The 22683-nt window shown below is 57.5% G+C and overlaps 3 protein-coding genes across 8 annotated transcripts; 1 reads left to right on the plus strand and 2 right to left on the minus strand.

Annotated features, from left to right (window-relative positions):
• Positions 1-358: 358 nt before the first annotated feature.
• MATCAP1 (microtubule associated tyrosine carboxypeptidase 1) lies at positions 359-8293 on the minus strand. Of its 2 annotated transcripts, none has more exons than XM_059045377.2 (7): positions 7960-8293; positions 4721-5346; positions 4496-4639; positions 4082-4214; positions 2855-3160; positions 2653-2750; positions 359-1631 (listed from the first exon to the last, which is right to left on the minus strand). In XM_059045377.2, the coding sequence occupies exons 2-7, from the start codon at positions 5288-5290 to the stop codon at positions 1464-1466; spliced, it is 1419 nt and encodes a 472-aa protein (XP_058901360.1). In that variant the 5' UTR covers positions 5291-5346; positions 7960-8293; the 3' UTR covers positions 359-1463. The 2 variants fall into 2 exon arrangements, with proteins under 2 accessions (XP_058901360.1, XP_066874386.1); XM_067018285.1 differs by having other exon boundaries at positions 7337-8056.
• Positions 8294-8397: 104 nt separating this feature from the next.
• On the minus strand, positions 8398-13709 carry EXOC3L1 (exocyst complex component 3 like 1). 4 transcript variants are annotated; one of them, XM_067018277.1, is made up of 14 exons: positions 13535-13709; positions 13183-13230; positions 12796-12956; positions 12488-12707; positions 11331-11943; positions 11134-11251; positions 10873-10998; positions 10673-10773; positions 10359-10469; positions 9482-9611; positions 9240-9362; positions 9000-9155; positions 8787-8911; positions 8398-8712 (listed from the first exon to the last, which is right to left on the minus strand). In XM_067018277.1, the coding sequence occupies exons 1-14, from the start codon at positions 13644-13646 to the stop codon at positions 8523-8525; spliced, it is 2334 nt and encodes a 777-aa protein (XP_066874378.1). In that variant the 5' UTR covers positions 13647-13709; the 3' UTR covers positions 8398-8522. The 4 variants fall into 4 exon arrangements, with proteins under 4 accessions (XP_066874378.1, XP_066874379.1, XP_066874377.1 ...); XM_067018278.1 differs by lacking the exon at positions 10359-10469; XM_067018276.1 differs by having other exon boundaries at positions 8398-8911.
• A 2253-nt stretch (positions 13710-15962) lies between these two features.
• On the plus strand, positions 15963-22575 carry E2F4 (E2F transcription factor 4). Of its 2 annotated transcripts, XM_059044767.2 has the most exons (10): positions 15963-16189; positions 16606-16715; positions 16857-17018; positions 17340-17383; positions 18092-18153; positions 18378-18675; positions 19170-19367; positions 21236-21283; positions 21498-21542; positions 21646-22575. In XM_059044767.2, exons 1-10 carry the CDS (start codon positions 16055-16057, stop codon positions 21759-21761), a joined length of 1218 nt encoding a protein of 405 aa, XP_058900750.1. In that variant the 5' UTR covers positions 15963-16054; the 3' UTR covers positions 21762-22575. The 2 variants fall into 2 exon arrangements, with proteins under 2 accessions (XP_058900750.1, XP_066874387.1); XM_067018286.1 differs by lacking the exon at positions 19170-19367 and having other exon boundaries at positions 15984-16189.
• The last annotated feature ends 108 nt before the right edge of the window (positions 22576-22683 follow it).

The raw sequence follows: 22683 nt of genomic DNA on the forward strand, positions 1-22683 counted from the left end.
AACTAGGGTGTGGATTTGTACCTCTAAGTCCCAATGACCTGGGCAGCCCTGTGCCCACGGCCCAGTCCTCAACCCCTTTCCATCCTCAATAGCCCAAGCTGTACCCCTGGAGACCCCAGACCCAGGTCACCAGTGGGACAAGGGCCAGACCCTTGGGCCCTGCTCCACAGCCCTTTTATCCTCGTGAACCATTTGGGGACATGTGTAGTCACCAGTCCCACCTCATGAAAGCCCCTAGGCCTGGCACAAAGAGCCAGGAAAAGGGTACTTCTTTCCACTTAGAGAGGGCTAGAGCTCACCACCTTGGGAAGTGAGATTAGAAAGAGAAAGGGATCTCAAGTAGGCAGAGCCCACACAGTTCATTGTAATTGTTTTAATTGTTTGGCTTCTCTCAGGACTGGGAGCTCAGTGAGGGTTGTGACCAGTTAACTGGTACACAGAAGGCGCTCTGTACATATTCACTGACTAAATGAATAAGGACTTTCCAGCTGTGTTTCCAAGTTTTCAGATGGGAAAACTAAGGCCAAGGGAGGGAGTAGGACAGGGTCAACCTCACACAGTTGAGTCTGAGGTGAAACTGAAGCAGCAATCATCTTGGCACCTCTCCTGGTCTAGGAGGAGCTCACAACTAGGAACAACGAGGGGCCTGCCCCTCAGGCTTGATTGTGGCTGCTGCCAGGCTATGCCAACCTCTGCCAGAGACCAGCTGTGAGGGTGTGGGCAAAGACAGGGACAGTAGAGGCCAGTGCAGGCGTGTGTGTGTGTGTGTGTAGCTAGGAACAGTCGGTGCCTTCCAGAGGAGCCCTGTTCCCTCCACTGAACCTTCAGAAGCTGCCGCGTCCCAGCCCCAGTAAGTAGAGCACATAAATAAGGAATAAATAAATGACAGTGGGAGAGGCAAAATGTTGGAAAGCACACCCCAGCCCAGCTGGGTCTCTACTACCAGGATCCCTGCTCCTTGAGTCTGTGTGAAAGCCAGGACCTCAGGCTCAGGCAATCACCCCAGAAGAAGGGAGATCCCCACCAGGACCCAGTGAGAGGTAGACAGCATGAAAGCTGAAGGAGCACCAAGGGGCCAGGTGGGGGAGGAAAAGACTGGAGTATGCAGACTCCCAAAGCCATCTCATGCAAGAACAAGTTTCTACTCCCAAGCCACCCCCCATCCCCATCCATTCTCAGCTTCCCTTCTGCCCCCAGGCTTTTCCTCTGCTCAAAAGGCAGCTGGAGACAGGAGGGCAGATTTAGTTTGCCTGACATGCTGCTGTTGGCCTTCAGGGCCCAGGGAGGCTAGCAAGGAACACAAACTCTCTGCTGTTGCCTCTCCTCCCTCCTGAAATGCTTCTGCCCTCCCCATTCCCCAAGAAACACGCAGGCTGTGGAAGCACAGAGCAGCCAGCTTCATGTTCTGGGGGCTAATCTGTAGCCCTCTTTCCAGGGCTTCTGCCTGTAGCCCTCAACCAGTATCAGTCATCAGGCAGCAGGCGGCCCAGCTCTGCCTCATCCAGCCGGTTGGTGGTCATGATGTGCTCCAGCTGCTGCCGGTAGCGTGCTAAGTCCTGCATGAAGTGGGGCACCCGGGTGTTGTCCAGCACCCCGTGGGGCCGAAGGTGATCTACATCCTCATAGGATACCTGCAGGAAGAAAGCTCGGCCTCAGGAGTAGGCAGGGTGCCCTGGCTTTCAGGCAGCTGCTCCCAGCTCTCTTGCAATAGCCCACAGCCCTTTGCTCCTGGAACTCCTCCCTCTCCCCTCCTGATCCACTCCCAATGTTATGTACCCTGAGGCTCAGTCCTGGGTGTTTGCTCTTTCTCTCAACACCTTCTTTTATCATCTGTGTCCTACAACCTCACTCCTGTCTCCAGTCCAGCTTCCCCACTCACCTCCAAACCTGGGTATCCAACTGCCTTCTGAACGCCTTCCCCGGGATATCCCTCAGGCACCTCAGACTCCCCATATCCAACATTACTGGGTGCCAGCTTATGCCATCCCCACCCTCCTCACAGTCCCCTAGGTCACATTCCAGGAGGGAGCTTAGAATCTGTCACCCTCCCACTCAGAGTGGCCACTGAGTTAAAAAGATCCACTCTCTGAAGATCTCTCCAGCTTGCCGCTTCCTCTCCAACTGCGTGGCCACTGCTGGTTTATGCCAGACCACCATCAATCTTGCAAAAGTGATTGGAAAGGCTCCTCCTTTTCCCCCTGCACTCCTTTCCCTAGGCCTCTCCTCCCATATGTCAGAGGGAGCCTTCTAAAGCAAACCACCTGTGCCACTCTTCTGCTCAAAGCTCCTAGGATTCCCCAATGCTTTGGATGAAATTCGACTTCCTCAGCCTGGCACAAATACCCAGGGCCAAGGACTTGTTCCCTGGACATTTCTCCAGCCTCCTTCCCCAGGCCTTCCTGACTGCTCCCTTGGCCTGGAATGCTCACCTCCTTTGAAGTGCAGTGTCTACACACACACCTGTGGGCTGGCTCAAGCACCTATATTGGCTGCCAGACTGTCATTTCACCTCCTGTGCTCACCTCCACCCACGCTCCCCCCATCAGAGAGGCCTGGCACCCAGTCCTCAGTTGAGTTCCAATCAGAGGCTCAGGGAATGCTGCAGTGATGGGGAGAGCTGGCTGGGCCTTCTGAAGGCCCATGGTCCCTCACCTTGCCCAGAGAGGTCAGCAGCGGGAAATCGATGGTCTGGCGATGCCGCAGAATGCGCACGATGCCATCCAGGTACACCTGATCCTTGCTGAAGCAGCCTGTGGACACGGGAGGGCCGTGAGCCCTAGGCCCAGAGCCCCACCTGCACCCTCCCAGCACCCCTGCCACAGACCAGGACACTCCCCACCGCACAGGTGCCCACCGGGCAGCGAGGTGTCAGTCTGGCCGCGCTTGGCGCGCACGCAGTACTCCCAGCGCACATCCGCGTCCTGCACGTAGCGCGCCAGGTCCTGGAACAGCTGGCGGAAGGACATGTGCGCGGCGCGGTGGATGGTGTAGTAGAGCAACGCAGCGCGCCACAGGAAGGGCTGCTTGCGGAACAGCACACTGTGCAGGCTGGCCAGGCCCTCCTCGGTGGGGTTCGCTGGCCGCAGCCCATACTGCAGCCGGCCCTCGGCGCTGTGCCACGGCTGCCGCGCGTTGTTCACGCCCCGCAGGTAGTGGGTACCTGTGGGGTGGGCGAGGGAGAGGCTGCGCTGGGCCGCGCATCCAAAGGACCCTCCTGGCCTGCCTGGCTCCTGGTCTGCCCAGCTGGACCTCTAGCTGCCGACTCACATATCCTTATGCCTCTAAACTCAGGCTATTACACAAGTCCCCTCCACCCCAATCTCATACTCACCCAACCCCAGGCAGCAGGAAGACTCTCCTCAGATGAACTCACACCCAAGGATCCAGAATCTCACATACATGAACCCTCCCTCACCCGTACACACACACACACACACACACACACACACACTCTCCCAAACTCACACTGCCCCCCAAGCCCCCAGAGAGGTGCAGGAACTCACACACTACCCCAGCCCCACATCCTGCATGCCCATATCATGCTGATATCCCCAGCAAAAACCACCTTTTGCCCAGAGCAACAGAATTCTTGATGAGGAGGGACAGACAGAAAAGAATAGTAATTAGTGTCCCATGCTCGCTTTTCCAGCCTGGCCCTATCCCCTCCTAAACCCAGCTCTGTGTGTCTTCAGCTAATTCCATTCCCAGGATCTGAACTTCCACCCACCGGGGAGGGCCTGCATGTTGGCTGGGCTTGTGGGACCCTTAGGGCTCTCCCTCTGCCTCTCTGGGCCTCAGCAGTCTTGCCCCACTGTCAAGGGAAATCATAGAGGAAGTAGAGGGAAGAAAAGATACCCAGAAGGAACAAGAAATGAGAGTGAGCCCAGAGACTGGGCTGGCATGTTCTGGCCTATGTCTGTGAGCCAGAGGAAGGAGGTAGCTGCTCATGAAGGGAAGGGGCCCATCCTCCGGAGGGAAGGGGAAGAAAGAGAGGGAGTGGGGTTACTGGAGACTCTCACTGCCCCCCTTGTCCCAGCCCCCTCTCACCGCTACCCGCCCACCCGCCTACCCACACCCTGACCTATCTCGTGCCGCAGCATGCCCTCCAACCAATACTGGCGGGCTCCAGTCAGGTTGATGGCCAATGTTGGTCGGCTGTTCTCCACCATCATCACTGCCTGGGACAGCAGGTCCTCACTCAGCTGCACCACAACCTGCAGGCGGCAGAGCCCTGAGCCATGACCACCAGCCCGGGGGCCAGTGTGCAGGTGGACCCACTGATGCCACAAGGCAACCAGGCTGGACACTTGGCCACAACACCTACCCTTCCCCACCTCTGCTTGGAGCCAGCTCCCACCTTACTGGGGCAGGGGCAGGGGCAGGGCTTGCCCGAGGTCGCTAGCTCCATCAGTGTAGAGCTGGGCCTGGCATTGCCCACTCAGCAGCCTGGCTTGGAGCGTGTGGAAAAGGGCCCTCGCAGGCAGGGCAAACTCACCTCCCCAGCGCAGCCCTCCTTCTGCATGTATTTGCGCACAATGGACCAGATCTGGCACTTGGTCAGCAGCTGGCCCCCAGTCGCAGCCTCAAAGTGTTCATAGGTACCAAACTTCTCCAGGACAGCCTCAATGATGCCAACTGCCTGCACAAAGGGCCACAGTGGCAGGTCAGGCCAGGCCTCTCAGGTGGTAGGGACAGGGTGAGGTGGGCAGTCTGGACTGACCTGACGGAGGAACTGTCCAGAGGCCTCACAGTACTTTTCCAGCACGGCCGTAGGCATGGGCTCCTGGTACTCGAACTGTGGGTTGTAGGTGTAATGGGACTGGAAGAACTTGTCCCGCTCACGGTCCATGTTGGTTGGCCGCAGAGCCACCAACATGCAGGGGCTCTTGCTGGCACCACGGCCTGCATCCTTTCGAGTCTTAGCAATGTGAGGCAGGGAGGTCGCAGGCCGCAGGGTGCCCCCACCTGGGTCCCGTCCCCGTCCAGGTGGTGCCCGACCTTGGGTGCTGCCCCCCCGCCAGCCAATACTGTTTACAGTGTAGGTGCTCTCACTGCGACGCATGTGGCCACGGTGGCCCAAGTGCAGCTCTGAGAAGGGCTGCAGCTCAGACCGGGGCCGCAGGGCTGAGCGGACTGAGAGAGCCAGGGGCAAGGCCAGGGACCGAGGCCAGGGGTACAGTGCTGTCCCATCTCGGTCTGAGGGCCTCAGCCTATGGCCCAAGGATGAGGGACTGGATGGTGGGCTGGGGGGTGCCTGCTCATACACCTGAGCCCCTGAGTCCAGCACCATTCTGTCGTGGTGGTCACATCCAGCTGGGTCACACCAACTCCCCACTCGGTCGACTTCTGGAGACACAGAAAGGCATGTGGAGGCCAGCATGAGTGGGTGCGGCCTGAGGACCAGCAGGCCCTGTGCTCCATCCACACTGCCCTTGCTGGGCCTTTGGTGGGCCCAGGACCTGACGCCAGGTTCTAACCTGACCTCTCACCTCCATGGACACCATGGATGGGTGTCCATCCCCTCCAGCAGGCTCACCCAATCAAGCTGGACTGGGGGAAAGCAAGAAGAAGAGTCTCATACACCCAGCTAGATGGTGGTTACTCAAATCCCCTTAGACTATGAGCTTCTGAGAGCAAGGCCTAAGCCCCTATTCGTGATTCTAATCCATGTGCTCAGCGCCCACCCAGACTGGGAGTTTGGTACAGTGTAGCCTCAGCTGCCAGGATGACAGGTGAGGGGGTCTCACTACCTTCTACCTATGGCATTTTCTCAGTCTCACTCCGCCCCTCCCACCTGGCTCCATCCACTTCCTCCAGCCCATTGGGATTGGGTCTCAGTCAGTTTGAATGCCTGCAGGCCCCTTGCTAGGCTAGTCCCTCCAGCTGGAGTGCTCTCTCTCCCTGGGCCATCTGCTCAAATCCACATTAGAATCAGCTTTAGGTGAGCAGAGGGAAACTTCAGCATATCCAAGCCAATCCCTGGTCTGTCCCCTGGAGTCATCTTCCTAGTGGTCATCCAAGGCCAGTGTCGGGACACTCACCCCTGACTCTGTACCAGGGCTCAGTCCAACCCAGTCTCTCCCCAGAGACTGACTGAAGGCTCCAGCCTCCAAACTCTCCTGCCTGTTCAGGGACATAATTCCAGCATTTCTCTCCTTTCCTACATCTCCTGCACCATCAATCTCTTCCTCTCTACTGGATTCTTCCCATCAGTATAAAACACGTTGTTATTTCTCCATCTTAAAAAACAAAACAAAACCCTCACTTGATCCCACACTCTTCCAGCTCCACTGCATCTCCCTCCAGCGGTTTCCTAGGGCAACACAACACCTCAGGTCGTCTATACTCAGTCTCCAAGCCCTTCTTTCCTGTTCTCTCTTCAATTTCACTACAAGTGGGGGCTTTTGTCCCCCACTCTCTATCAAAACTGATCTGACCAAGGTCACCAATGATCTTCATATTGATCAGCAGAATCTGACAAAGTTAATGACTTCATTTTGGCTTGGCCATGTTCTCCACTTGGTTCCCAAATACACTGGAACATGGTTCTCCCACCTCACTGGCTGTTTGTTCTTGGTCTTACTTGCTGGTAATCCCTATCTTTCTGACCTCTTGACACTGTAATGTCCAGAACTTGGAAAATTCTCTCCTCTTCTCCGTTTATGCTCACTCCCTAGGTGATCTCATCCACTCTCATGGTTTTAAATATGTCAGCCCAAACTTCTTCCATAAACTTCACACTAGTGTTGCCAGTTCTCAGATCAACATCTTTACTTGAACGTCTAACAGGTATCTCAAACTGAACATGTCCCCCGTCTGGAGTGCTTTCCCCTCATATAACTGCAGGGGTCACTCTCACTTTCCTCAGATTTCTGAACAAATATCTCGTTAGAAAAGGCTCCCTAACACGCCCTCTATAAAATAAACCTACCCTAGACACTCTCCACCACAACCTCCCCTTCTCCACAATATTGTCCTATGATGCAGTTATCACCATCTGAAGTACAGTGCAAGTGAGCATTATCTGTTTTCTTCTTTTAAGTATTCACAGCTGTGTCCCCAGAACAGTTGCTTAATAAAGGAATGAAACCAAGAGCCCTTGTCCTTCTCAGAACTGGAATCATACCTTCCCTGCACTTTGCTTCCCCATTAGTTCTGATCCCCTCCCGCTCCCCACCCCCCCGGCACTCTGCCTAGTGACAAGCTGCTGGAAAAGATTTCAGGCCTCAGGCTTCCCTCCCCTCAACTAACTATACACTTTTCTGGATTCCTCACTGGTCTCCCGGCCTCTGCTTGTACTAATCCCCTTCATCTCCACTTCTTTCATTTGACCTACCTCTTTGCAATTACCAGAATATGCCTGTTTCTTTCATGTCTCAGGTCCTTCTGCCAAGAATGCCCTCCTAATGTCTCCCCGTGGCAAACTCCTTAACCATTCTTCAGGACTTGGTTTAGGCCTCGTCTCCTCCGGGAAGACTTCCCAGCGTCTTAGAGGTTCCCAGTGCCCAGGCGGCTTCTTTACCATCCTAGGCTGTCACTGTTGGAGCCTAGGTCCATGTCCCCCCATCATCCCCTGAACTCCCTGAGGGCAGGGATGGGTCTGATTCACCCCCATGACCAAAGTAGCCAGCACTAGATGCAGACTGAATGAAAGATGGTTGTGGGAGGAGCCCGGGCTGAAGGCGGAGTCTGGTGATAAATGAGAGGGTGTGGCCTGCGCCAATAAGAAACTCCGGGAGAGGATAACGTGGAAGAGGAGCCAATGGGGACTGGGAGAACGAGGAGGGGCGTGACCTCCAGCCAATAAGAGGCGGGGGATGGGGCAAAGGGCGTGCCCAATGGAGGGCGGGGCCGGAGGACAATGGAGCGGGGTTCCCTGGTAGATGAGGAGGGGTCGCGTCGAACGCCTTCTCGGCCTCTCGGGGGTGGGGGGATTCCGTCCGCGTGCCGCGCCCCCACCTGTTCAATCCTCTTCTCGCCGCCGCCGTTCCCGTTCCGCAACACCGGCCGCCGGCTGCCCAGCCCTCGGGAGCCGACACTGGTGACGCACGCACTCGGGCGCGCGCACGCTCAGGCGAAGGCGCGCGGATTCACGTCAATCTCCGCGGCCTCAAGCGCCCGAGGACATGGCTGGGGGTGGGGCCAGGCAGAGCCGGAGGGGGTCCGCCATCGGGTCACGCCCCTGGGTGGGGTGTTGTCTTAAGCCCGCCCCCTCCGCCTCTGTAGTTGGACTCCGCAGTCGCGCGGGAGACGCAAGCTCGCTGCAGGTGCACGGACACGTGGGGATGTAGTCCGCATACAGCGGCGGAAGCCGGGGTGCTTGGGAAAGCAGCCCATAAGGTCTGATGCCGGGGTAGGTGGCGCGCAGACGTATTTCAGAACTGGAGACAGGATACCTTAGGTATGTCACTGCACTTGGAACCCCTGACCTTCGCGGGGACTTTTATTTCTATCCGCCCTTCTCTAACGCACACAATTCAGGCGTACGGGGGCTGTGGCTTTATTCTGCGGGCAGCCGGGGGTCAGGCACAGGACCCCGAGGGGAGACAGGAGGACAGCGGGGGTGCAGGTGCTGGCACGAGGCTGAAGAGTGCGCGTCCACCCGCTGGGGGCGAGGGCTGCGGCCCGGCCTGCAGAGAGCTGAGTGCGGCCAGGCGCTGCTCTCGGGACACATCCCCGCGCAGGTCCAAGAGGGCGGAGACGTGATCCTCGCTATGGAGTACAGGTGCGTCAACCCCGCCCAGCCCCCCGTGGGTCCCTCCTCCCTTCCCGGCCCATCTTCGCACCTCACGTCGGGAAATTGTTGCCGCAAGCCTGCCACCTCGAGACCAAGCAGCGTGGGGTCGCGGAGGTTCAGCAGCTCCCTCAAGGCGAGCAGCACTGGCGCGCACTGAACGCTCTCCTCCAGGCCCTGAACACGTCGGGGTTGGTCTCTCTCCAGCCCTAGGCCCCTACCCAGCCACTGAGACTCCCGCCCATCTGCTCACCCAGATTCTCACCAAACCGAGGAAAAGCTCCTGAAGCTGGGCGGCATCGTGCCGCAGGCGCTCGGCCGCCTGGGTCCGCTCGTCAGCACCGCGGCACACTAGGCGGCCTTGCATCAGCGCACGTAGGTACTGCAGCACCACGGTACGCTCCGCCTCGGCCAGCAGCAGCTGCGGGGAGCACGATCAAATGGTTTCAGGACGCTTTTCCCATGGGCGCTTTCCCCCCTCCCCAGCCTTCCCCCCAAAACGCACCTGGACCGCAGGATCCCGCACGTGTCGGAAGTTCTGGCAGAAGCTCGCGGTCCGCTCACACACGTCATCCAGCAGCTCTGGGCTCGACAGCCACCGGCGAGAGGGCAGAGCAGCGAATAGGGGCTGGAGCGGAGGTCAGAGACGCGGCTGGAGGGACGATTCAGATCCGGCATTCCCCGCAGAGACCCCCATGCATACGCTGTATCTCCTTCTCCCACCCCTGTCTCCATCTGAAGCCTCACCTGTAGCTCCGCCAGCAGCGCCTCCAACACCAGGCGGCAGATCCTCCTCTGCAACTCGTCCAGCGCTGCCTCCACCGGAGCCAAGGCCCCTGGAGCCACCCAGTCGGGCTGCAGGACGGACACGGAGGAGCTGGACCGACCAAAAGTACGGCTTCAGGACCAAGGCCAAGGCCCGAGAGGCCCTCCGTTGTCTAGCCGCTCGGGCGCCACCTAGTGGCGCAAGTGTGTTCCGTGAGGGGGCAAGAAGGGCGGCTCCCTGCACTTCTGAAAGTCTGGGCCATGGATTGAGGATGGGAGTGGTGGGCTCAGCGAGCTAGAAGGGACACAGGCCAGCTGGACCTGCCTCTAATTCGCGGTGTGACCTTGAGCAAGTCATGTCTTTCAGTTTCTGTTTCGGTAAGGAGAGAGAGTTAATCCCAGTCAGGAGGGAGTCAAAATCATCGTTAATTTGTTTGTCCTCTCTGCCCCCACCCCAAAGAACATAAGACCCAAGAGGAAGGGAATGTTTTTGTTCTGTTCACAGCTGTAATGCCAGACATAACCTGGCACAGAGTAGGGCCTTGATAAATATTCGTTGAATGAATGAATAATTGACACTATATGCCAGGTACTGTGATAGGTACATTTTATCTGTTATCTCATGTGGTTCTCAGAATGTCCATTATTACTCATATACTACTGATGACAAAAGCAAGATTCAGGAAGATTAGGTAACTGGCCCAAGGTCACACAGCTAGTAATTAGTAGAACTAGGATAGGAACCCCAGGGCTATGTGAGTCCAAAATTCCTAAAGGCCTAGTGTGAGCTGGGTCCATACCTAATAGGTGTTCAGTCAGGGCTTAGTGAAGGTGGGGTTCTGCGGGGGCCTCCTGGTACCTGAGTGCTGATTGGTGGTTGAGGGTGGCCAGTAGGTAGGGCACATAATGAGGAGCTGTTGCTTCTCCCCTGAGGTGGTCTCGGGAGAATCGGATCAGAGCATCACTGAAGCTGCAAAGGGCAGAGGTGGCTCCTGTATCTGCTGTCACTCTGGTACAACCCCAGTCCTTGGTACTCTGGCCCCACCTCCAAGATACCCAAGGCCCTGTTTTGAAGGAGCCCTTTTCCACAGGTATGTCTTATCACTCAGAGCCCCTTAGCGCTGCCCCAGGATCAGGGCCAGGGGTTGGGAGTGGGTCAGTGCCTTGACAGACCTCCTCAGGAATGCGCTCAGTTCTGACACTGCCATGCCGTGCACCCGCCGCTGCAGTGACTCACTGACCATTCTGGTCACGCGAATGTTCTCTTCCAGGATCTACAGGCAGGGATGGGCAGCCATCAGCAGAGTCCTAGTCCTGCCCTCCTTCCCTTTCCCTATGAGAGCTGCCCTCCTGCCTTGCCACTTTTCACCCACCTGCAGCACGATGGCTGGCATTGGTGAGTGATAGAAGCCAGATGGGTCTGTGTCAGGCTCCTGCTCTCGGCCCCACTCAGCTACATCCCCGTCCAGTGCCTTCTGCAGCCACTGGGCCACACTCGCCTGGGGAAAGGGGCAAGGTGCAACAGTATGTAGCAGGGCACTGACACTGCTAGAGACAGGTGGACATGCGACTCCACAGATACAGGCCCACAGCTGGTGGCAGAGCTGCTCTGAACCCAGGCCCCAACTACTCACCTGGACTTTGGCCACAAATATTGCCTCCAACTGCTCGATGTTCTCCAGGGTCAGGAGGGGCTCCAGATCAGACACATCAGCCTCGGGCCCTAATTCCAGGCTCCCCATCATTTCTGGCCTGGACATGGGTAGCCCAGTGTTACATTGAGCCTCCAGCCTTTGATGCACCCACTTCCCATTGCCCCACGGACACTGACCCCAGGTACACATGCAGTGCCCAATGCAGCAAGGTGAAGGCATCGGCAGCTTCCAGCTGGGGCCCTTCCAGGAGTTGCTGCAGGCAGCGGCGCAGGCCTCTGTGCAGGGTGTGGGCCCACAGCCGGACCACGTTGTAGTGTGGTGGGCAGCAGGGTGCTACCAGTGCCTCAGCCGCGGCCAACTCTGCTGGTAGAGCCACCCGCAGAGCCTCCAGCCACTCTGCTAGTGCCCCGGGCCCAGGCTGCAGAGGCGTCCCAAAGTGGATCTGCTCCAAGCCCTCCTGTAGTGCCCGTAGACAGCGCTGCCGCCAGTCCCGGGCGGCCTGCTCCAGGGAGGTTGTGCGCCCAGCGTCCACTTCGGCCACACGCATAGCAGCCACCAGCAGGGCTGGATCCTCCCGTGCCAGCCGCCCTGCAGCCCCTGCAGCCGCCTCCACAGCCTGACCCAGAGCCTCAGCCAGAGGGCCCAGCCCCTCGAACACTGGCAACTCCAGGCCCCCGAGAGGTGCCCACGTCTCCTCTTGCAGCTGCTCCAGTTCCTGAAGGCTCACATATGCCTCCAAGAGTCGCTGGGCATCAATCAGGCTCTGTGTGCGGGCCAATGCAGCAGGCACTAAGTGGGGAGAAGAGGCAGCCCTGGGTCTTAGCCTTCCCACCTGTGCAGTGGGCAGAGCAGTAGATGCTGAGGCCCTGAGGCTGGGGTGATGTGTGAAATATTTAATAATCAGTACAGTAGAGCATTGGTCAATCTGAAAGGACCCAGGGAAGGGCCTACATGGTGGGCCAGGTGGTAACCCCTTGAGCTGATGGAACATGAAGAAGTCAGGGATCTTGGAGGGAAGGCAGGGAGGAACTGGGGCGGCCATGCCAGTGGCTGTTCATCCACCCCATTAGGGAAATATTTTAGTAAATTAACAGCCAGGTTGGCCAGAGCCACTTGGTGTCAGTCCTGACTCAGACATCCCATGCCTGGGAACCCCAGAATGAACTAATATGCACCCTTGCTTCATATGCCATTTGAAGCCTGAGTTACTCTCTGGGAGGTCGCCCACGTGTCCGTCCACGCAATCTCCCACTGGCGCCCCAGGCCCTTGATCAGTGATGGTGTTTGTTGACCACCTGTCAGAGGGCTGCGGCCTAGGGCCGTACACACTCACCAGCTCGCAGCCGGGGCAGCAGCTGAGACATGGCCTGCAGTTGCTTGTGTTGTACAACCTGCTCCCGCAGGGGTTCTAGGGTCTGTGCAGCCTCAGCCATACCCCAGAGCAACACATGAGCCTGGCCCAGGGCTTCGCGGGCTCCCTGCACGGCCTCAAGGGCCCAGGCCAGCTGCCGCACGCCGGTCTTCACGCCCTCCAGGTATGAGTGCACCACCGACTGTGGGACGGAGGCAGCCAGTGAGGCCTGGCCAGTCCTGCAGCCCGCCCTTAGCACTCCTGCCTCCTGCCTCCTGCCTGATGCCCACCTTGATGCGTGCTTCCAGGGAACAGGTACGCTGCACCTCGCGGCTACGGTACTGGCTGAGCCTGGCCAGCTGCTCTGGCCGGTAGAAGATGCCCGAGGCCCACTTGAGTGCTGCACCCCGGGCCAGCTGCTCCGCCCTCTCCTGCTCCGGCCACTCAGGCCCTGGGCAGGAAGAGCCAGGGCAGCCGCGTCAGTTGGGCAGAGCCTGCAGGAAGTGGCTACCAAATCTGCTCCCCTTCCTACCCCTTGGCCTGTCCCCCAGGGCAGTCCACTCCTCTCCCTGCCCTCCCTATAGAGCTCCAGCCAGACCTGGCCGAGAGGACCAACCCCACCACCCCCATCTTTCTTGCCACCATCCCCCCCTCAGCCCACCCAGAAGGGCTCATACCAGGGGGAAGTGCGGGCTGCATTTTGTCCCTGGCTGCTGAGTCCATGGCTGGAGGAGCCGGAGCGGAGGTAGGAATGGGGGCGAAGGTCCAGGTTAGAGCAAGTAGAGTGGGAGCTCCTCTGAGCTGCAGCCTCCCTCTAGGCCCCCGCTGAGAAGGAGGAGGAAGGTTCTTACCCAGCCCCCTCAGGAAATGAGAGGGAGGTGGGTGTGATGGGAAGGAACCTGAGACAACTTTGCCTGCCAGGTTTCTCAGCTTTGCCCCTCAGATGCAACTGAAACAGGGTAGGCATGGGCCTCCACTGGACACCGCTCCTGTTCTGAGTTGCAGAGGACAGTTTGATATGGAACTCACCAGGCTTGGCCAGGCGTCTAGTTCTCCCTTCTCCACAGATAGCCTTGGCCTTGAGGATGGCCCTCTCCCCTGGCCCTCTTGGCGGACCTGGGTACTCCCACCACTGGCTCATGAGACCCACACCTCAGCATGCAGCAAGAGACTTCCTCTCCCCAAGGAAGCCTCTGTCCCACCTCTCTGCCCAGGAGCTCCCTCCTCCCTCCAAGGTCCCGCCCTCTCCAAGGCCACATGCAGAAAGGAAGGAAGCTGAGTCTCTGGTACTTTATTCCCAACAGGAAAGAGCATGTGCACTGTGGGACAGAGTGGGGAGGGCTGGGCGCCACTTCCCTGGGGGGAGGGGGGTGTACTCCCTGTGATCATTGAGGCTTGAGCAGCCTATGCAGGATCTGTTGTGCTCAGGACACAGACATGAACTAGATGGCCCCAAACTGGGTGGAGAGTGAGGTGTGCAAATATGGGTCCAGACAACATCGCAGTGTGACAACTGTGTTGATGGGCCCTTCAGAGGTGCGTGTGCCTCTGCACAGGAGCAAGAGACCACAGGCTGTTGTGAAGACGGTGTGTGGTAGGTGATGGCGGAGACGGGTGGAAGGGCTATGAAATCTATGTTTGTCTTGGGAGTTAAAGGGAGCCATGGAAGGAACTACTAGGTAGTAATAATGTGGTGGACACTGACTACTACCCGAATCCACCCTTCAGGACAAAGATACTTGTTCCCCCAGCTGCCAGAAATGTAGGCTGCTGAGGTCTCACAGCTGAGTCTCTCAGTCAATGTTAGGGTATAAAGGCCAGGTACCCTTGCCTTGGAAGGCCTTGGAAGAGTCACCCCAGTTTCAGAGCTCCGAGTAGGATGGGCCAAGGTCTCTGTTTTAAAGATTTTTTTAAAAAAATTAATTTACTTATTTTATTTATTTTTATTCTTGGCTTCATTGGGTCTTCGTTGCTGTGCACGGGCTTTCTCTGGTTGCGGCGAACGCGGGCTACTCTTCATTGCAGTGTGCGAGCTTCTCATTGTGGTGGCTTCTCTTGTTGCAGAGCACGGGCTCTAGGTGCACGGCCTTCAGTAGTTGTGGCTCAGGGGCTCTAGAGCGCAGGCTCAGTAGTTGTGACGCACAGGCTTAGTTGCTCCGCGACATGTAGGATCTTCCCGGGCCAGGGCTCGAACCCGTGTCCCCTGCATTGGCAGGGAGATTCTTAACCACTGTGCCACAAGGGAAGCCCTAAAGATTTTTTTGATGTGGACCATTTTTAAAGTCTCTATTGAATTTGTTACAATATTGCTTCTGTTTTACGTTTTGGTATTTTGGCTGTGAGGCATGTGGGATCTTAGCTCCCTGACCAGGGATCGAACTTGCACCCCCTGCATTGGAAGGCGAAGTCTTAACCACTGGACGGCCAGGGAAGTCTCTGAGGCCTCTATTTTTTTTTTTTTTTTTTGTGGTACGCGGGCCTCTCACTGTTGTGGCCTCTCCCGCTGCGGAGCGCAGGCTCTGGACGCACAGGCTCAGTGGCCATGGCTCACGGGCCCAGCCGCTCCGCGGCATATGGGATCCTCCCGGACCGGGGCACGAACCCGCGTCCCCTGCATCGGCAGGCGGACTCTCAACCACTGCGCCACCAGGGAAGCCCGGAGGCCTCTATTTTAACTGCATCGCAGTTTAATTCTCCTCTCTGCCCAATTCTGCCTGTCTTACTCCCTTAAAAGTGTGGCTTCTCAGTAAACTTCTTGCAGGCACATCCCTGTTTCCCAAATAACTTGACCTAAAATAAACAATAATAAATAACGACAGTGTTAAAAAAAACGAAATGATATTAGCAAACACACAGTCCCGCCACATGCCAGGAACAGCTCTAAGCGCTTTACATATATTTACACATAGGTAAACATGTTTGCACTGGTTGAAAAGTGGTTATAATCCCATGGCCTCTGAGCACAGCAGTGTGGAGATAAAGAGAAAGACGAGGCTGGGATCAGGGAAAGAGAGTGGGGATGGAGACAAGTGGACAAGCTAGATGTAGTTAGTGCTTGCTGTTTGGCAGGAAGTGAAGGACAGGAATAGGATGGGTGATCCCAAGACAGTGGGGCAGCCTTTAGGAGCAGGTTTGGGGAAACACATTGGGTTCATTAGGCGGCACAGTCTCCTCCCCGGGGATGAGGGTTAGGGTAGAGTTAGTGGAGTTGGGGCAGGTTGGCCAGCCCGTAAGGTTCCAGTGGCTCCTCCTTCCCTGCTGCCGGGGCTGCCCAAAGACCTCCTCCACATCCTTCCTCAACAACGCTGGTCTCCGGGGATCCTGGGGTTATTTTCGTCCTCTTCGGCGGTTGGACAATTGTTGATGGTCCCCGAAGTTTTTCGGCCGTGTTCGCAAAGATGAATTGTGCTAGATTCCCTGGGAGGGCGCGGAGCGGAAGCGGAAGTAGCGATGCTGGCGCCGGCGGCCTGGAGGCCAGGAACGGAAGCGGAAGTGGCGGCGGCGCCGGCCTGGCCTGGCCTGGCTGAGGGGAGGTGGCGGGAGGGCGCTATGGCGGAGGCCGGGCCACAGGCGCCGCCGCCCCCGGGCACCCCAAGCCGGCACGAGAAGAGTTTGGGACTTCTCACTACCAAGTTCGTGTCGCTTCTGCAGGAGGCAAAGGACGGCGTGCTTGACCTCAAGCTGGTGAGGCCCGGGCTAAGGGGCGACAGGGGGGATGGTGGACCAGGCCTGGGCCGGTAGCGGGAACCCCCGGGGCGGCCCAGCTGAGCCCTCAGAGTAGGCCGCCATCCATGTGCTTTCTCACAGGAGGGAGGCCGGGAGCTGTTTCATTCATTCGGCCGAGGCCATTGGGCGTCAACTATGTGCCAGGCTTGGGGCTGCAGGTGTTGGTCCTCGTGGCCCTCCCCGGCAGGTGTGGGGAGAAGAGCATCAGAACATCAGCTCAGGCTGCGCCAGGCCTCTTCCCGCCCCACAGTCCCGAGCTACTTTAGTGCCTGGGAGGAGGGTTGGAGTCAAGGCCACCCCCTTTTCAGACTACTCCAGACCAAGTCTCACCTGAGAGTGGGGCTGAGCATTCCCCACTCTCTTCTGCCTGCCAGGCAGCTGACACTCTAGCTGTTCGCCAGAAGCGGCGGATTTATGACATTACTAACGTGCTGGAAGGTATCGGGCTGATCGAGAAAAAATCCAAGAATAGCATCCAGTGGAAGTGAGTGGGGGCACCAGGGAGGGCAACGGGATCTCCCACCCAGAAGCGTCAGGGGTGTGGGGTGGAGGGTGCAGGAGAGAGCAGGGGCCGTGGGACCCAGCGTTCCTGGCAGCCCCTCTTAGCTCCACTCCCCGGGCTCAGGGGCGTGGGGCCTGGCTGCAATACCCGGGAGATCGCGGACAAGCTGATTGAGCTCAAGGCAGAGATCGAGGAGCTGCAGCAGCGAGAGCAAGAACTAGACCAGCACAAGGTGTGGGTGCAGCAGAGCATCCGGAACGTCACAGAGGACGTGCAGAACAGCTGATATCCTCCTGGCAGTCCCTGCTCCAGGGGAGTGGCCGAAGGGCCCTTTAGTCCAGCTGGGTTTGCTTGTGGTCCCCTAGTCCCTATCCCTCTTGGGAGGGTGGTCCTACAGCTCCTGGCCAGGTTCCAGCCTCAGGCTCCCTCCTCAGAGCCTCTCACCCACCAGTCTTGGACTGTGATCCCTCCCCATGTAGACCCCAGGCCTCAGGACTTTCTTTGAGAGCATATATGTCAGACCTCTGCTGGAGAGCTGGGTCTTCTCTGTGGTCAGCCATCTGTCGCCACGGGCAGGGCATCAGCCGTTCTCCTTAACCCCCACACCTTGGCCTACGTGACTCATGAGGACATCTGCAGATGCTTTGCTGGTGAGCAGAGCCTGGGTAGGGGGAGATGGGGGTGGGGATGGGTTGAGCCACAGCCCTGAGCAGTGGACTCAGTGCCCAAGAGATTTATGTCTCTTAAGAGGGTTCCTGGGGCCTGCCCAAAGAAGAACCAGACAGGGTAAGTCCTGGGTTTGAGGGTCACTGGGACCCTATGGAGGCTAACCATACTGAGAGGGTACAAGAATCCTGGGCTGGGTCTCTGGGTCAACCCCTACCTGCATCTTCCCCTAGGTTTGGCTTCTCACGTGTGACAGAAGCATACAAGGGAGAACGAGTGTTTGCATGTTCATGTATGCTTGTATGCAGGGGGCAGTGGTGCCCACTTCCAACCTCCAGTTAGTTTAGTTGCCTTGTAGGTACAGGAACTGTTTCTTGTTCATCTTGCATCTCCCAGCCTGGTTCTGGGGAAGGGATGTTGGCCTTGGCTAGAACATCTACGCTTGGGGAGCAGCCACGTCAATCAAGTGAGGTGCCCATAGCCAGCAATCTTTTGCTCCATGTGTCTGAACCCACATTTTCTGGTTACTGACCCCTGGGCTCTAAAGAGGAGAAAAGCTTTAGTTCTCTGCCCCAGTCTGCTGTCCAGCCCCTCAGAGACCATGATCTCCTTCCTTACTCTAAGGCATAGGCACCCCATTCTCAGTTCAGATTGAGCCCGTGGGCCTTGATCCATCCTCCTTGTCATCCTAGGAGACACCCTCCTTGCCATCCGGGCCCCATCGGGCACCAGCCTGGAGGTGCCCATCCCAGAGGTGGGTGCTCAGCCCAGCCATGTGGGGTTGGTTGAGGGCGGGTGCTGGCTGTGGAGCCCGATAAGTCCCGGGTGGGGCAGGTAGGGGGAGGCCTGGGGTTTGAGGTTATCTAGGAGAACGGGCAGCCTAGGGTGGGAGAGGACACTGGCCCTTGCCCAGGGTCAGGCAGGAGCCGAGCCTGCTTCCAATTCCACCTGTCCTCCACCCCGCACCCTCACCGGTAGGGCCTCAATGGGCAGAAGAAGTACCAGATTCACCTGAAGAGCATAAGTGGCCCCATCGAGGTGCTGCTGGTGAACAAGGAGGCATGGAGCTCACCACCTGTGGCGGTGCCTGTGCCGCCACCCGAAGATCTGCTTCAGAGCCCACCTGCTGTCTCTACCCCTCCGCCTCTGCCCAAGCCTGCTCTGGTCCCACCCCAGGATGCCTCACGCCCAAGCAGTCCCCAGGTGACCACCCCCAACCCTGTTCCCGGCAGCACCGAAGCCCAGGGGGTGGCCGGTCCAGCCGCTGAGCTCACAGGTGAGGCACAACGGCCATGTGGTGATGGGGTGATTTCTGGGGCCCAAGAGGCAATACCTGTGTGTGATGGAATGCCGTACTCAGAGTGGAAGGGACCCTGTGGGGTTCTTTCTCCTGTTCCCCCATCCCGCAGGCCTCTCCTTGCTAGTGCAGTGAATGGCCCTTGTTAACAGGGAAGTTCTGACTGTGTGAAGGGGCATTAGTGGTGGCAGTTTTCCCCCAGATCTGCCAGTGTCACACTTGCCCTGGCAGCCCCTCTTGAAGTATGGTCACAGCGGCCATGTCCGTGAGTCTCCCTCCTGCAGGCTTCATGCCCTTGCCTCCTTCAGTGACTGATTTTCACGTTACCTTTTTGGGAGTGATGGGCAGTGCCTAACTTTCCTTGGGCCTAGGAACCAGGGCGCTAATCATCCTGGCTGTGGCTTCTAGCACGGCCAGCTTCAATATCCTGCTTCCTGTCCCCAAGTGACTGGGTTTGGGGGATGTGGTTGCAGTGAGTGCTGGCCCTGGAACCGATAACAAGGACGGTGGTGAGCTCAGCTCCCTCCCGCTGGGCCTGACAGCACTGGACACCCGGCCGCTGCAGTCCTCTGCCCTGTTGGACAGCAGCAGCAGCAGCAGCAGCAATAGCAGTTCGTCCGGACCCAACCCTTCTACCTCCTTTGAGCCCATCAAGGCAGACCCCACAGGTGGTGAGTACTTGTCCCCTTGGCAGCAGTAAGAACCCAGCCTCAGACAGTCCTAGGTCAGAAACAGAGTTGGGCTTGGACCCCAACTCTCCTCTCTCCTCAGCCAAAGCTGGCCAGCCCCTTGCCATCAACCAGAGCTCTGCCAGCCAAGGTGAGGGGCCTTGCCTCTGGCTTGGTGCTGGTGCCCCTTTGCCCGCTTCCTGGGCTGACAAAGAACTCCCTGGCCCTCCCTCAAGGCCTGCCTGCCACCCCTTGGACCCCGGTCTCAGGAAGGTGTGAGTGCTCTCCTGGGGAACGGGCTGTGGTATGGCCCTCAGGCTCTAAAGGTGGGCAGTATGTTCTTAGGAGAGGCGGTGTCATCTGCCTGGTGTCTCTTCTCCATCTTGTGACTTGAGTGTTTGCTCTTTCCAGGACTCATTCTCCTCGGCTCTCAAGCACTGCTAAGTCTCTCCTCGTTAAATGACACTTCATCGCCTGTGTCTCTCTTTCTCTTCTTCCCTATATCCTCTGTGTTTAGACTCCTTGAAAAAGTCATTTCCATTCTACTCCATATCCTGGTCCCCTGGTCAGCCTTCAGGTTGCGGCAGTCAGGACCCCAAACCCCCACCGCATGCTACACCAGTGCTACTCTTGATAAGTTGCCCAGCTCTCACAGCCAGCTCCAGCAGGTTTCTAGGCTGGTTTGCTCTGGTGCTCTCTCGCTCTGTGTTGATGCTCTTTTTTCTCTTTTGGCATTAATGATGTCAGCTCTTGGCTCTTCTCCCTTAATTGGCTGCTTCTTCTGACCTCTCCTGGCATTCCTTTATATCTGGCTTCCCAGATCTCTGGCGCATTCCACACCTGTGGAGGGCCCCCAGTTCTGGGTAGATGAATCCCAGCCTCCATCTTGACGCCTTTTGCCTGAACTTTACCTCTTGTGTCCACGTGCCTTCCTTTGCACATCCAATGGGCACTTCATTCCCATGTGTCCTCAACTGAAACTTGGATTTCCACCTCTGTGCATACCTGACCACTGGCCCTAGTCACCCAGGCCTGACACCTGGGTGTCAACTCCAGCTCTGTCTCCTTCTCCCTCCTTCTCCTGCTCCCCACCCCACATCAGCTAAGTGAGTTCTCTTGCAGACGTCCCCCATGGATGGCCTCATGTATCCTAACAGTCAGGATCACTGCCAGCCACCTCTATCCTAAGTTCTTCAGCATCTTCTTTACCCCAACTGACAAGAATCTGTTTGAAACACAGCCTGACTGGCATTTCTCTGTTTACAAAAGTACCTTTAACAGCTCCCTAAGGTCTGCTGGATAAAACCAGAGCCCCTAAACCTGGCATATGAAATCCCTCGTGATCCAGCTCCAGCACTCCTTTCCTCTGTTTCCCATGTGTGTTCTCCTGGTTAGACCTTGGTAGCAGTGTCATCACCCTGTAACACTATCCCCTATTTAAGAGTGCCTCCTCCTCTGCCAGGTGACCTGGCCTGGGCTGTGGTCTCTGAGCCTGGCACCAAGTAGGTGCTTAGCAAGGGCAGGGATGGACAAGACATCCTCTGTCAGACAGGGCATCCTGCATCAGACAGAGTATCCTCCATCAAACAGGGTATGTACTCTGAGCCCAGAAATGGAGAGAGGGTGCTGTCCTTCTGCCGAACCACTGAGTTAGAAGGGCTGTACCGATTACCTGCAGTGGTCTTTTGGCACTGAGGAATTCAGGTCTGGTAGGGGAGACTTGCAGACAATGCCAGCTTGGTCTGGTGCAGGGCCTACATCTCAGCTGTATGGAGCCCCTGGGTGGGTGATAAAGGATCTGGGGAAGTGGGGGCTAGAGTGGGACCAGGCTGGACCTCTGTGCCCTTGAGCATGGCTTTCTTGTCTTTCAGTTTTGGAGCTCCCCAAAGAGCTGTCAGAAATCTTTGATCCCACTCGAGGTAGGGCTGTGTTCTTCCCTGGGGCTGGGGTGAGGGGCACAGCTCACTGGGTGTTAGGGCCTTTTTTTTTGCCCTTCTGAGGATCTTATGGTTGTGCCCGGTACCTGGGCAAAGGGTAAAGTTCCTGATGGGTGGCTGGGTGGTCCCCTTCATGGGCTTTGGTGGGTGGAGAGGCGGGAGCCAGAATGTAACTGAGCTCTCCCTCCATCCCCAGAGTGCATGAGCTCAGAGCTCTTGGAGGAGCTGATGTCCTCAGAAGGTAGGTGGCCCAGGCAGGTGGGGGGTGAGTGTGTGTGGGCAGGGTTTGGGTGGCTGCTGGGTGGGGTCTTGGCCCTGGGGCCTCAGCCTGTTGCTCTCTGCAGTGTTTGCACCCCTCCTCCGCCTTTCTCCACCCCCTGGAGACCACGATTACATCTACAACCTGGATGAGAGTGAAGGTGTCTGTGACCTCTTTGATGTGCCTGTTCTCAACCTCTGACTGGCAGGGGCATATGCCCTTTGTGGCTGGGACACAGACTGTCTAACCTGGGGGCTGCCTGGGGACCTCCCCCCACCCCACCCCTACACAGCTTAAGAGCCGTAGACTCCTGGCTTCCGCAGCCTTCCCTCACTGCACAGTTCTGGCCACAAGTCCCACTCCTGCACCAACACCTGTTCTGTGCTGGGAGAGCAGGGGAAAGGGGCTTAGCCCTCTCCACTGTGGAGCCAAAGTGTTTGCCACTCCTTTTGGGGGGCCTTCTCCTACCTGGTAGCCTCCCCCTGCCCTCCCAGAGTTCAGTTTCAGCTGCCACCCAGTGGCACAGATCCAAGGACCCTCCGTCACCCTCCTAGGGCAGCGCATCCAGCCCCACTGCCCTGTACCTGCCAGCCCCTCCCCCTCCATGAGGAAGCATGGGGCGGGGCTGGGCACTTGCCAGCATCTAGCCTAGCCTCCACTTCTCCCCACGCGGATCACACAGCTCCTTCTGTACCGCGCTCGTGTGTGCCCTCTTTCTGCTGGATCCCTGACCCTGAGAACCTGTTGGGGCGGGCACGTTGCTAACAGGAGGAATGGAGATCTCTAGCTAGGAATCTGGTCGGGAGAGTCCCTGAGGATTGGCCCGGCCTCCCTCTGCCCCGCAGTCCCCCTCTTGTTTATTCATTTATCCTCATTTAGAGCCATTTGCAGAGATTTAGAAAGATTTGCAGTAACGAATGGATTCCTATATAAAGATTATTTTTATACTTTTTGCAACAAAAGGAAATTGTAATATTTGTACAGTGTCCAAATGAATAAAGACCATGCCTAAGGCTGTCTTTGATCTGGTTCTTTTCAGGGACCCTCCCTGGGACTGTGCTGGATTGGTGGTGGGAACGGGCGGGTCAACTTTCTGGAAAAGGTGTGGCGGTGCTGACCGCCT

This window comes from Kogia breviceps, chromosome 18 (genome assembly GCF_026419965.1).
Source record: "Kogia breviceps isolate mKogBre1 chromosome 18, mKogBre1 haplotype 1, whole genome shotgun sequence".
Classification (NCBI taxonomy): Eukaryota; Metazoa; Chordata; class Mammalia; order Artiodactyla; family Physeteridae; genus Kogia; species Kogia breviceps.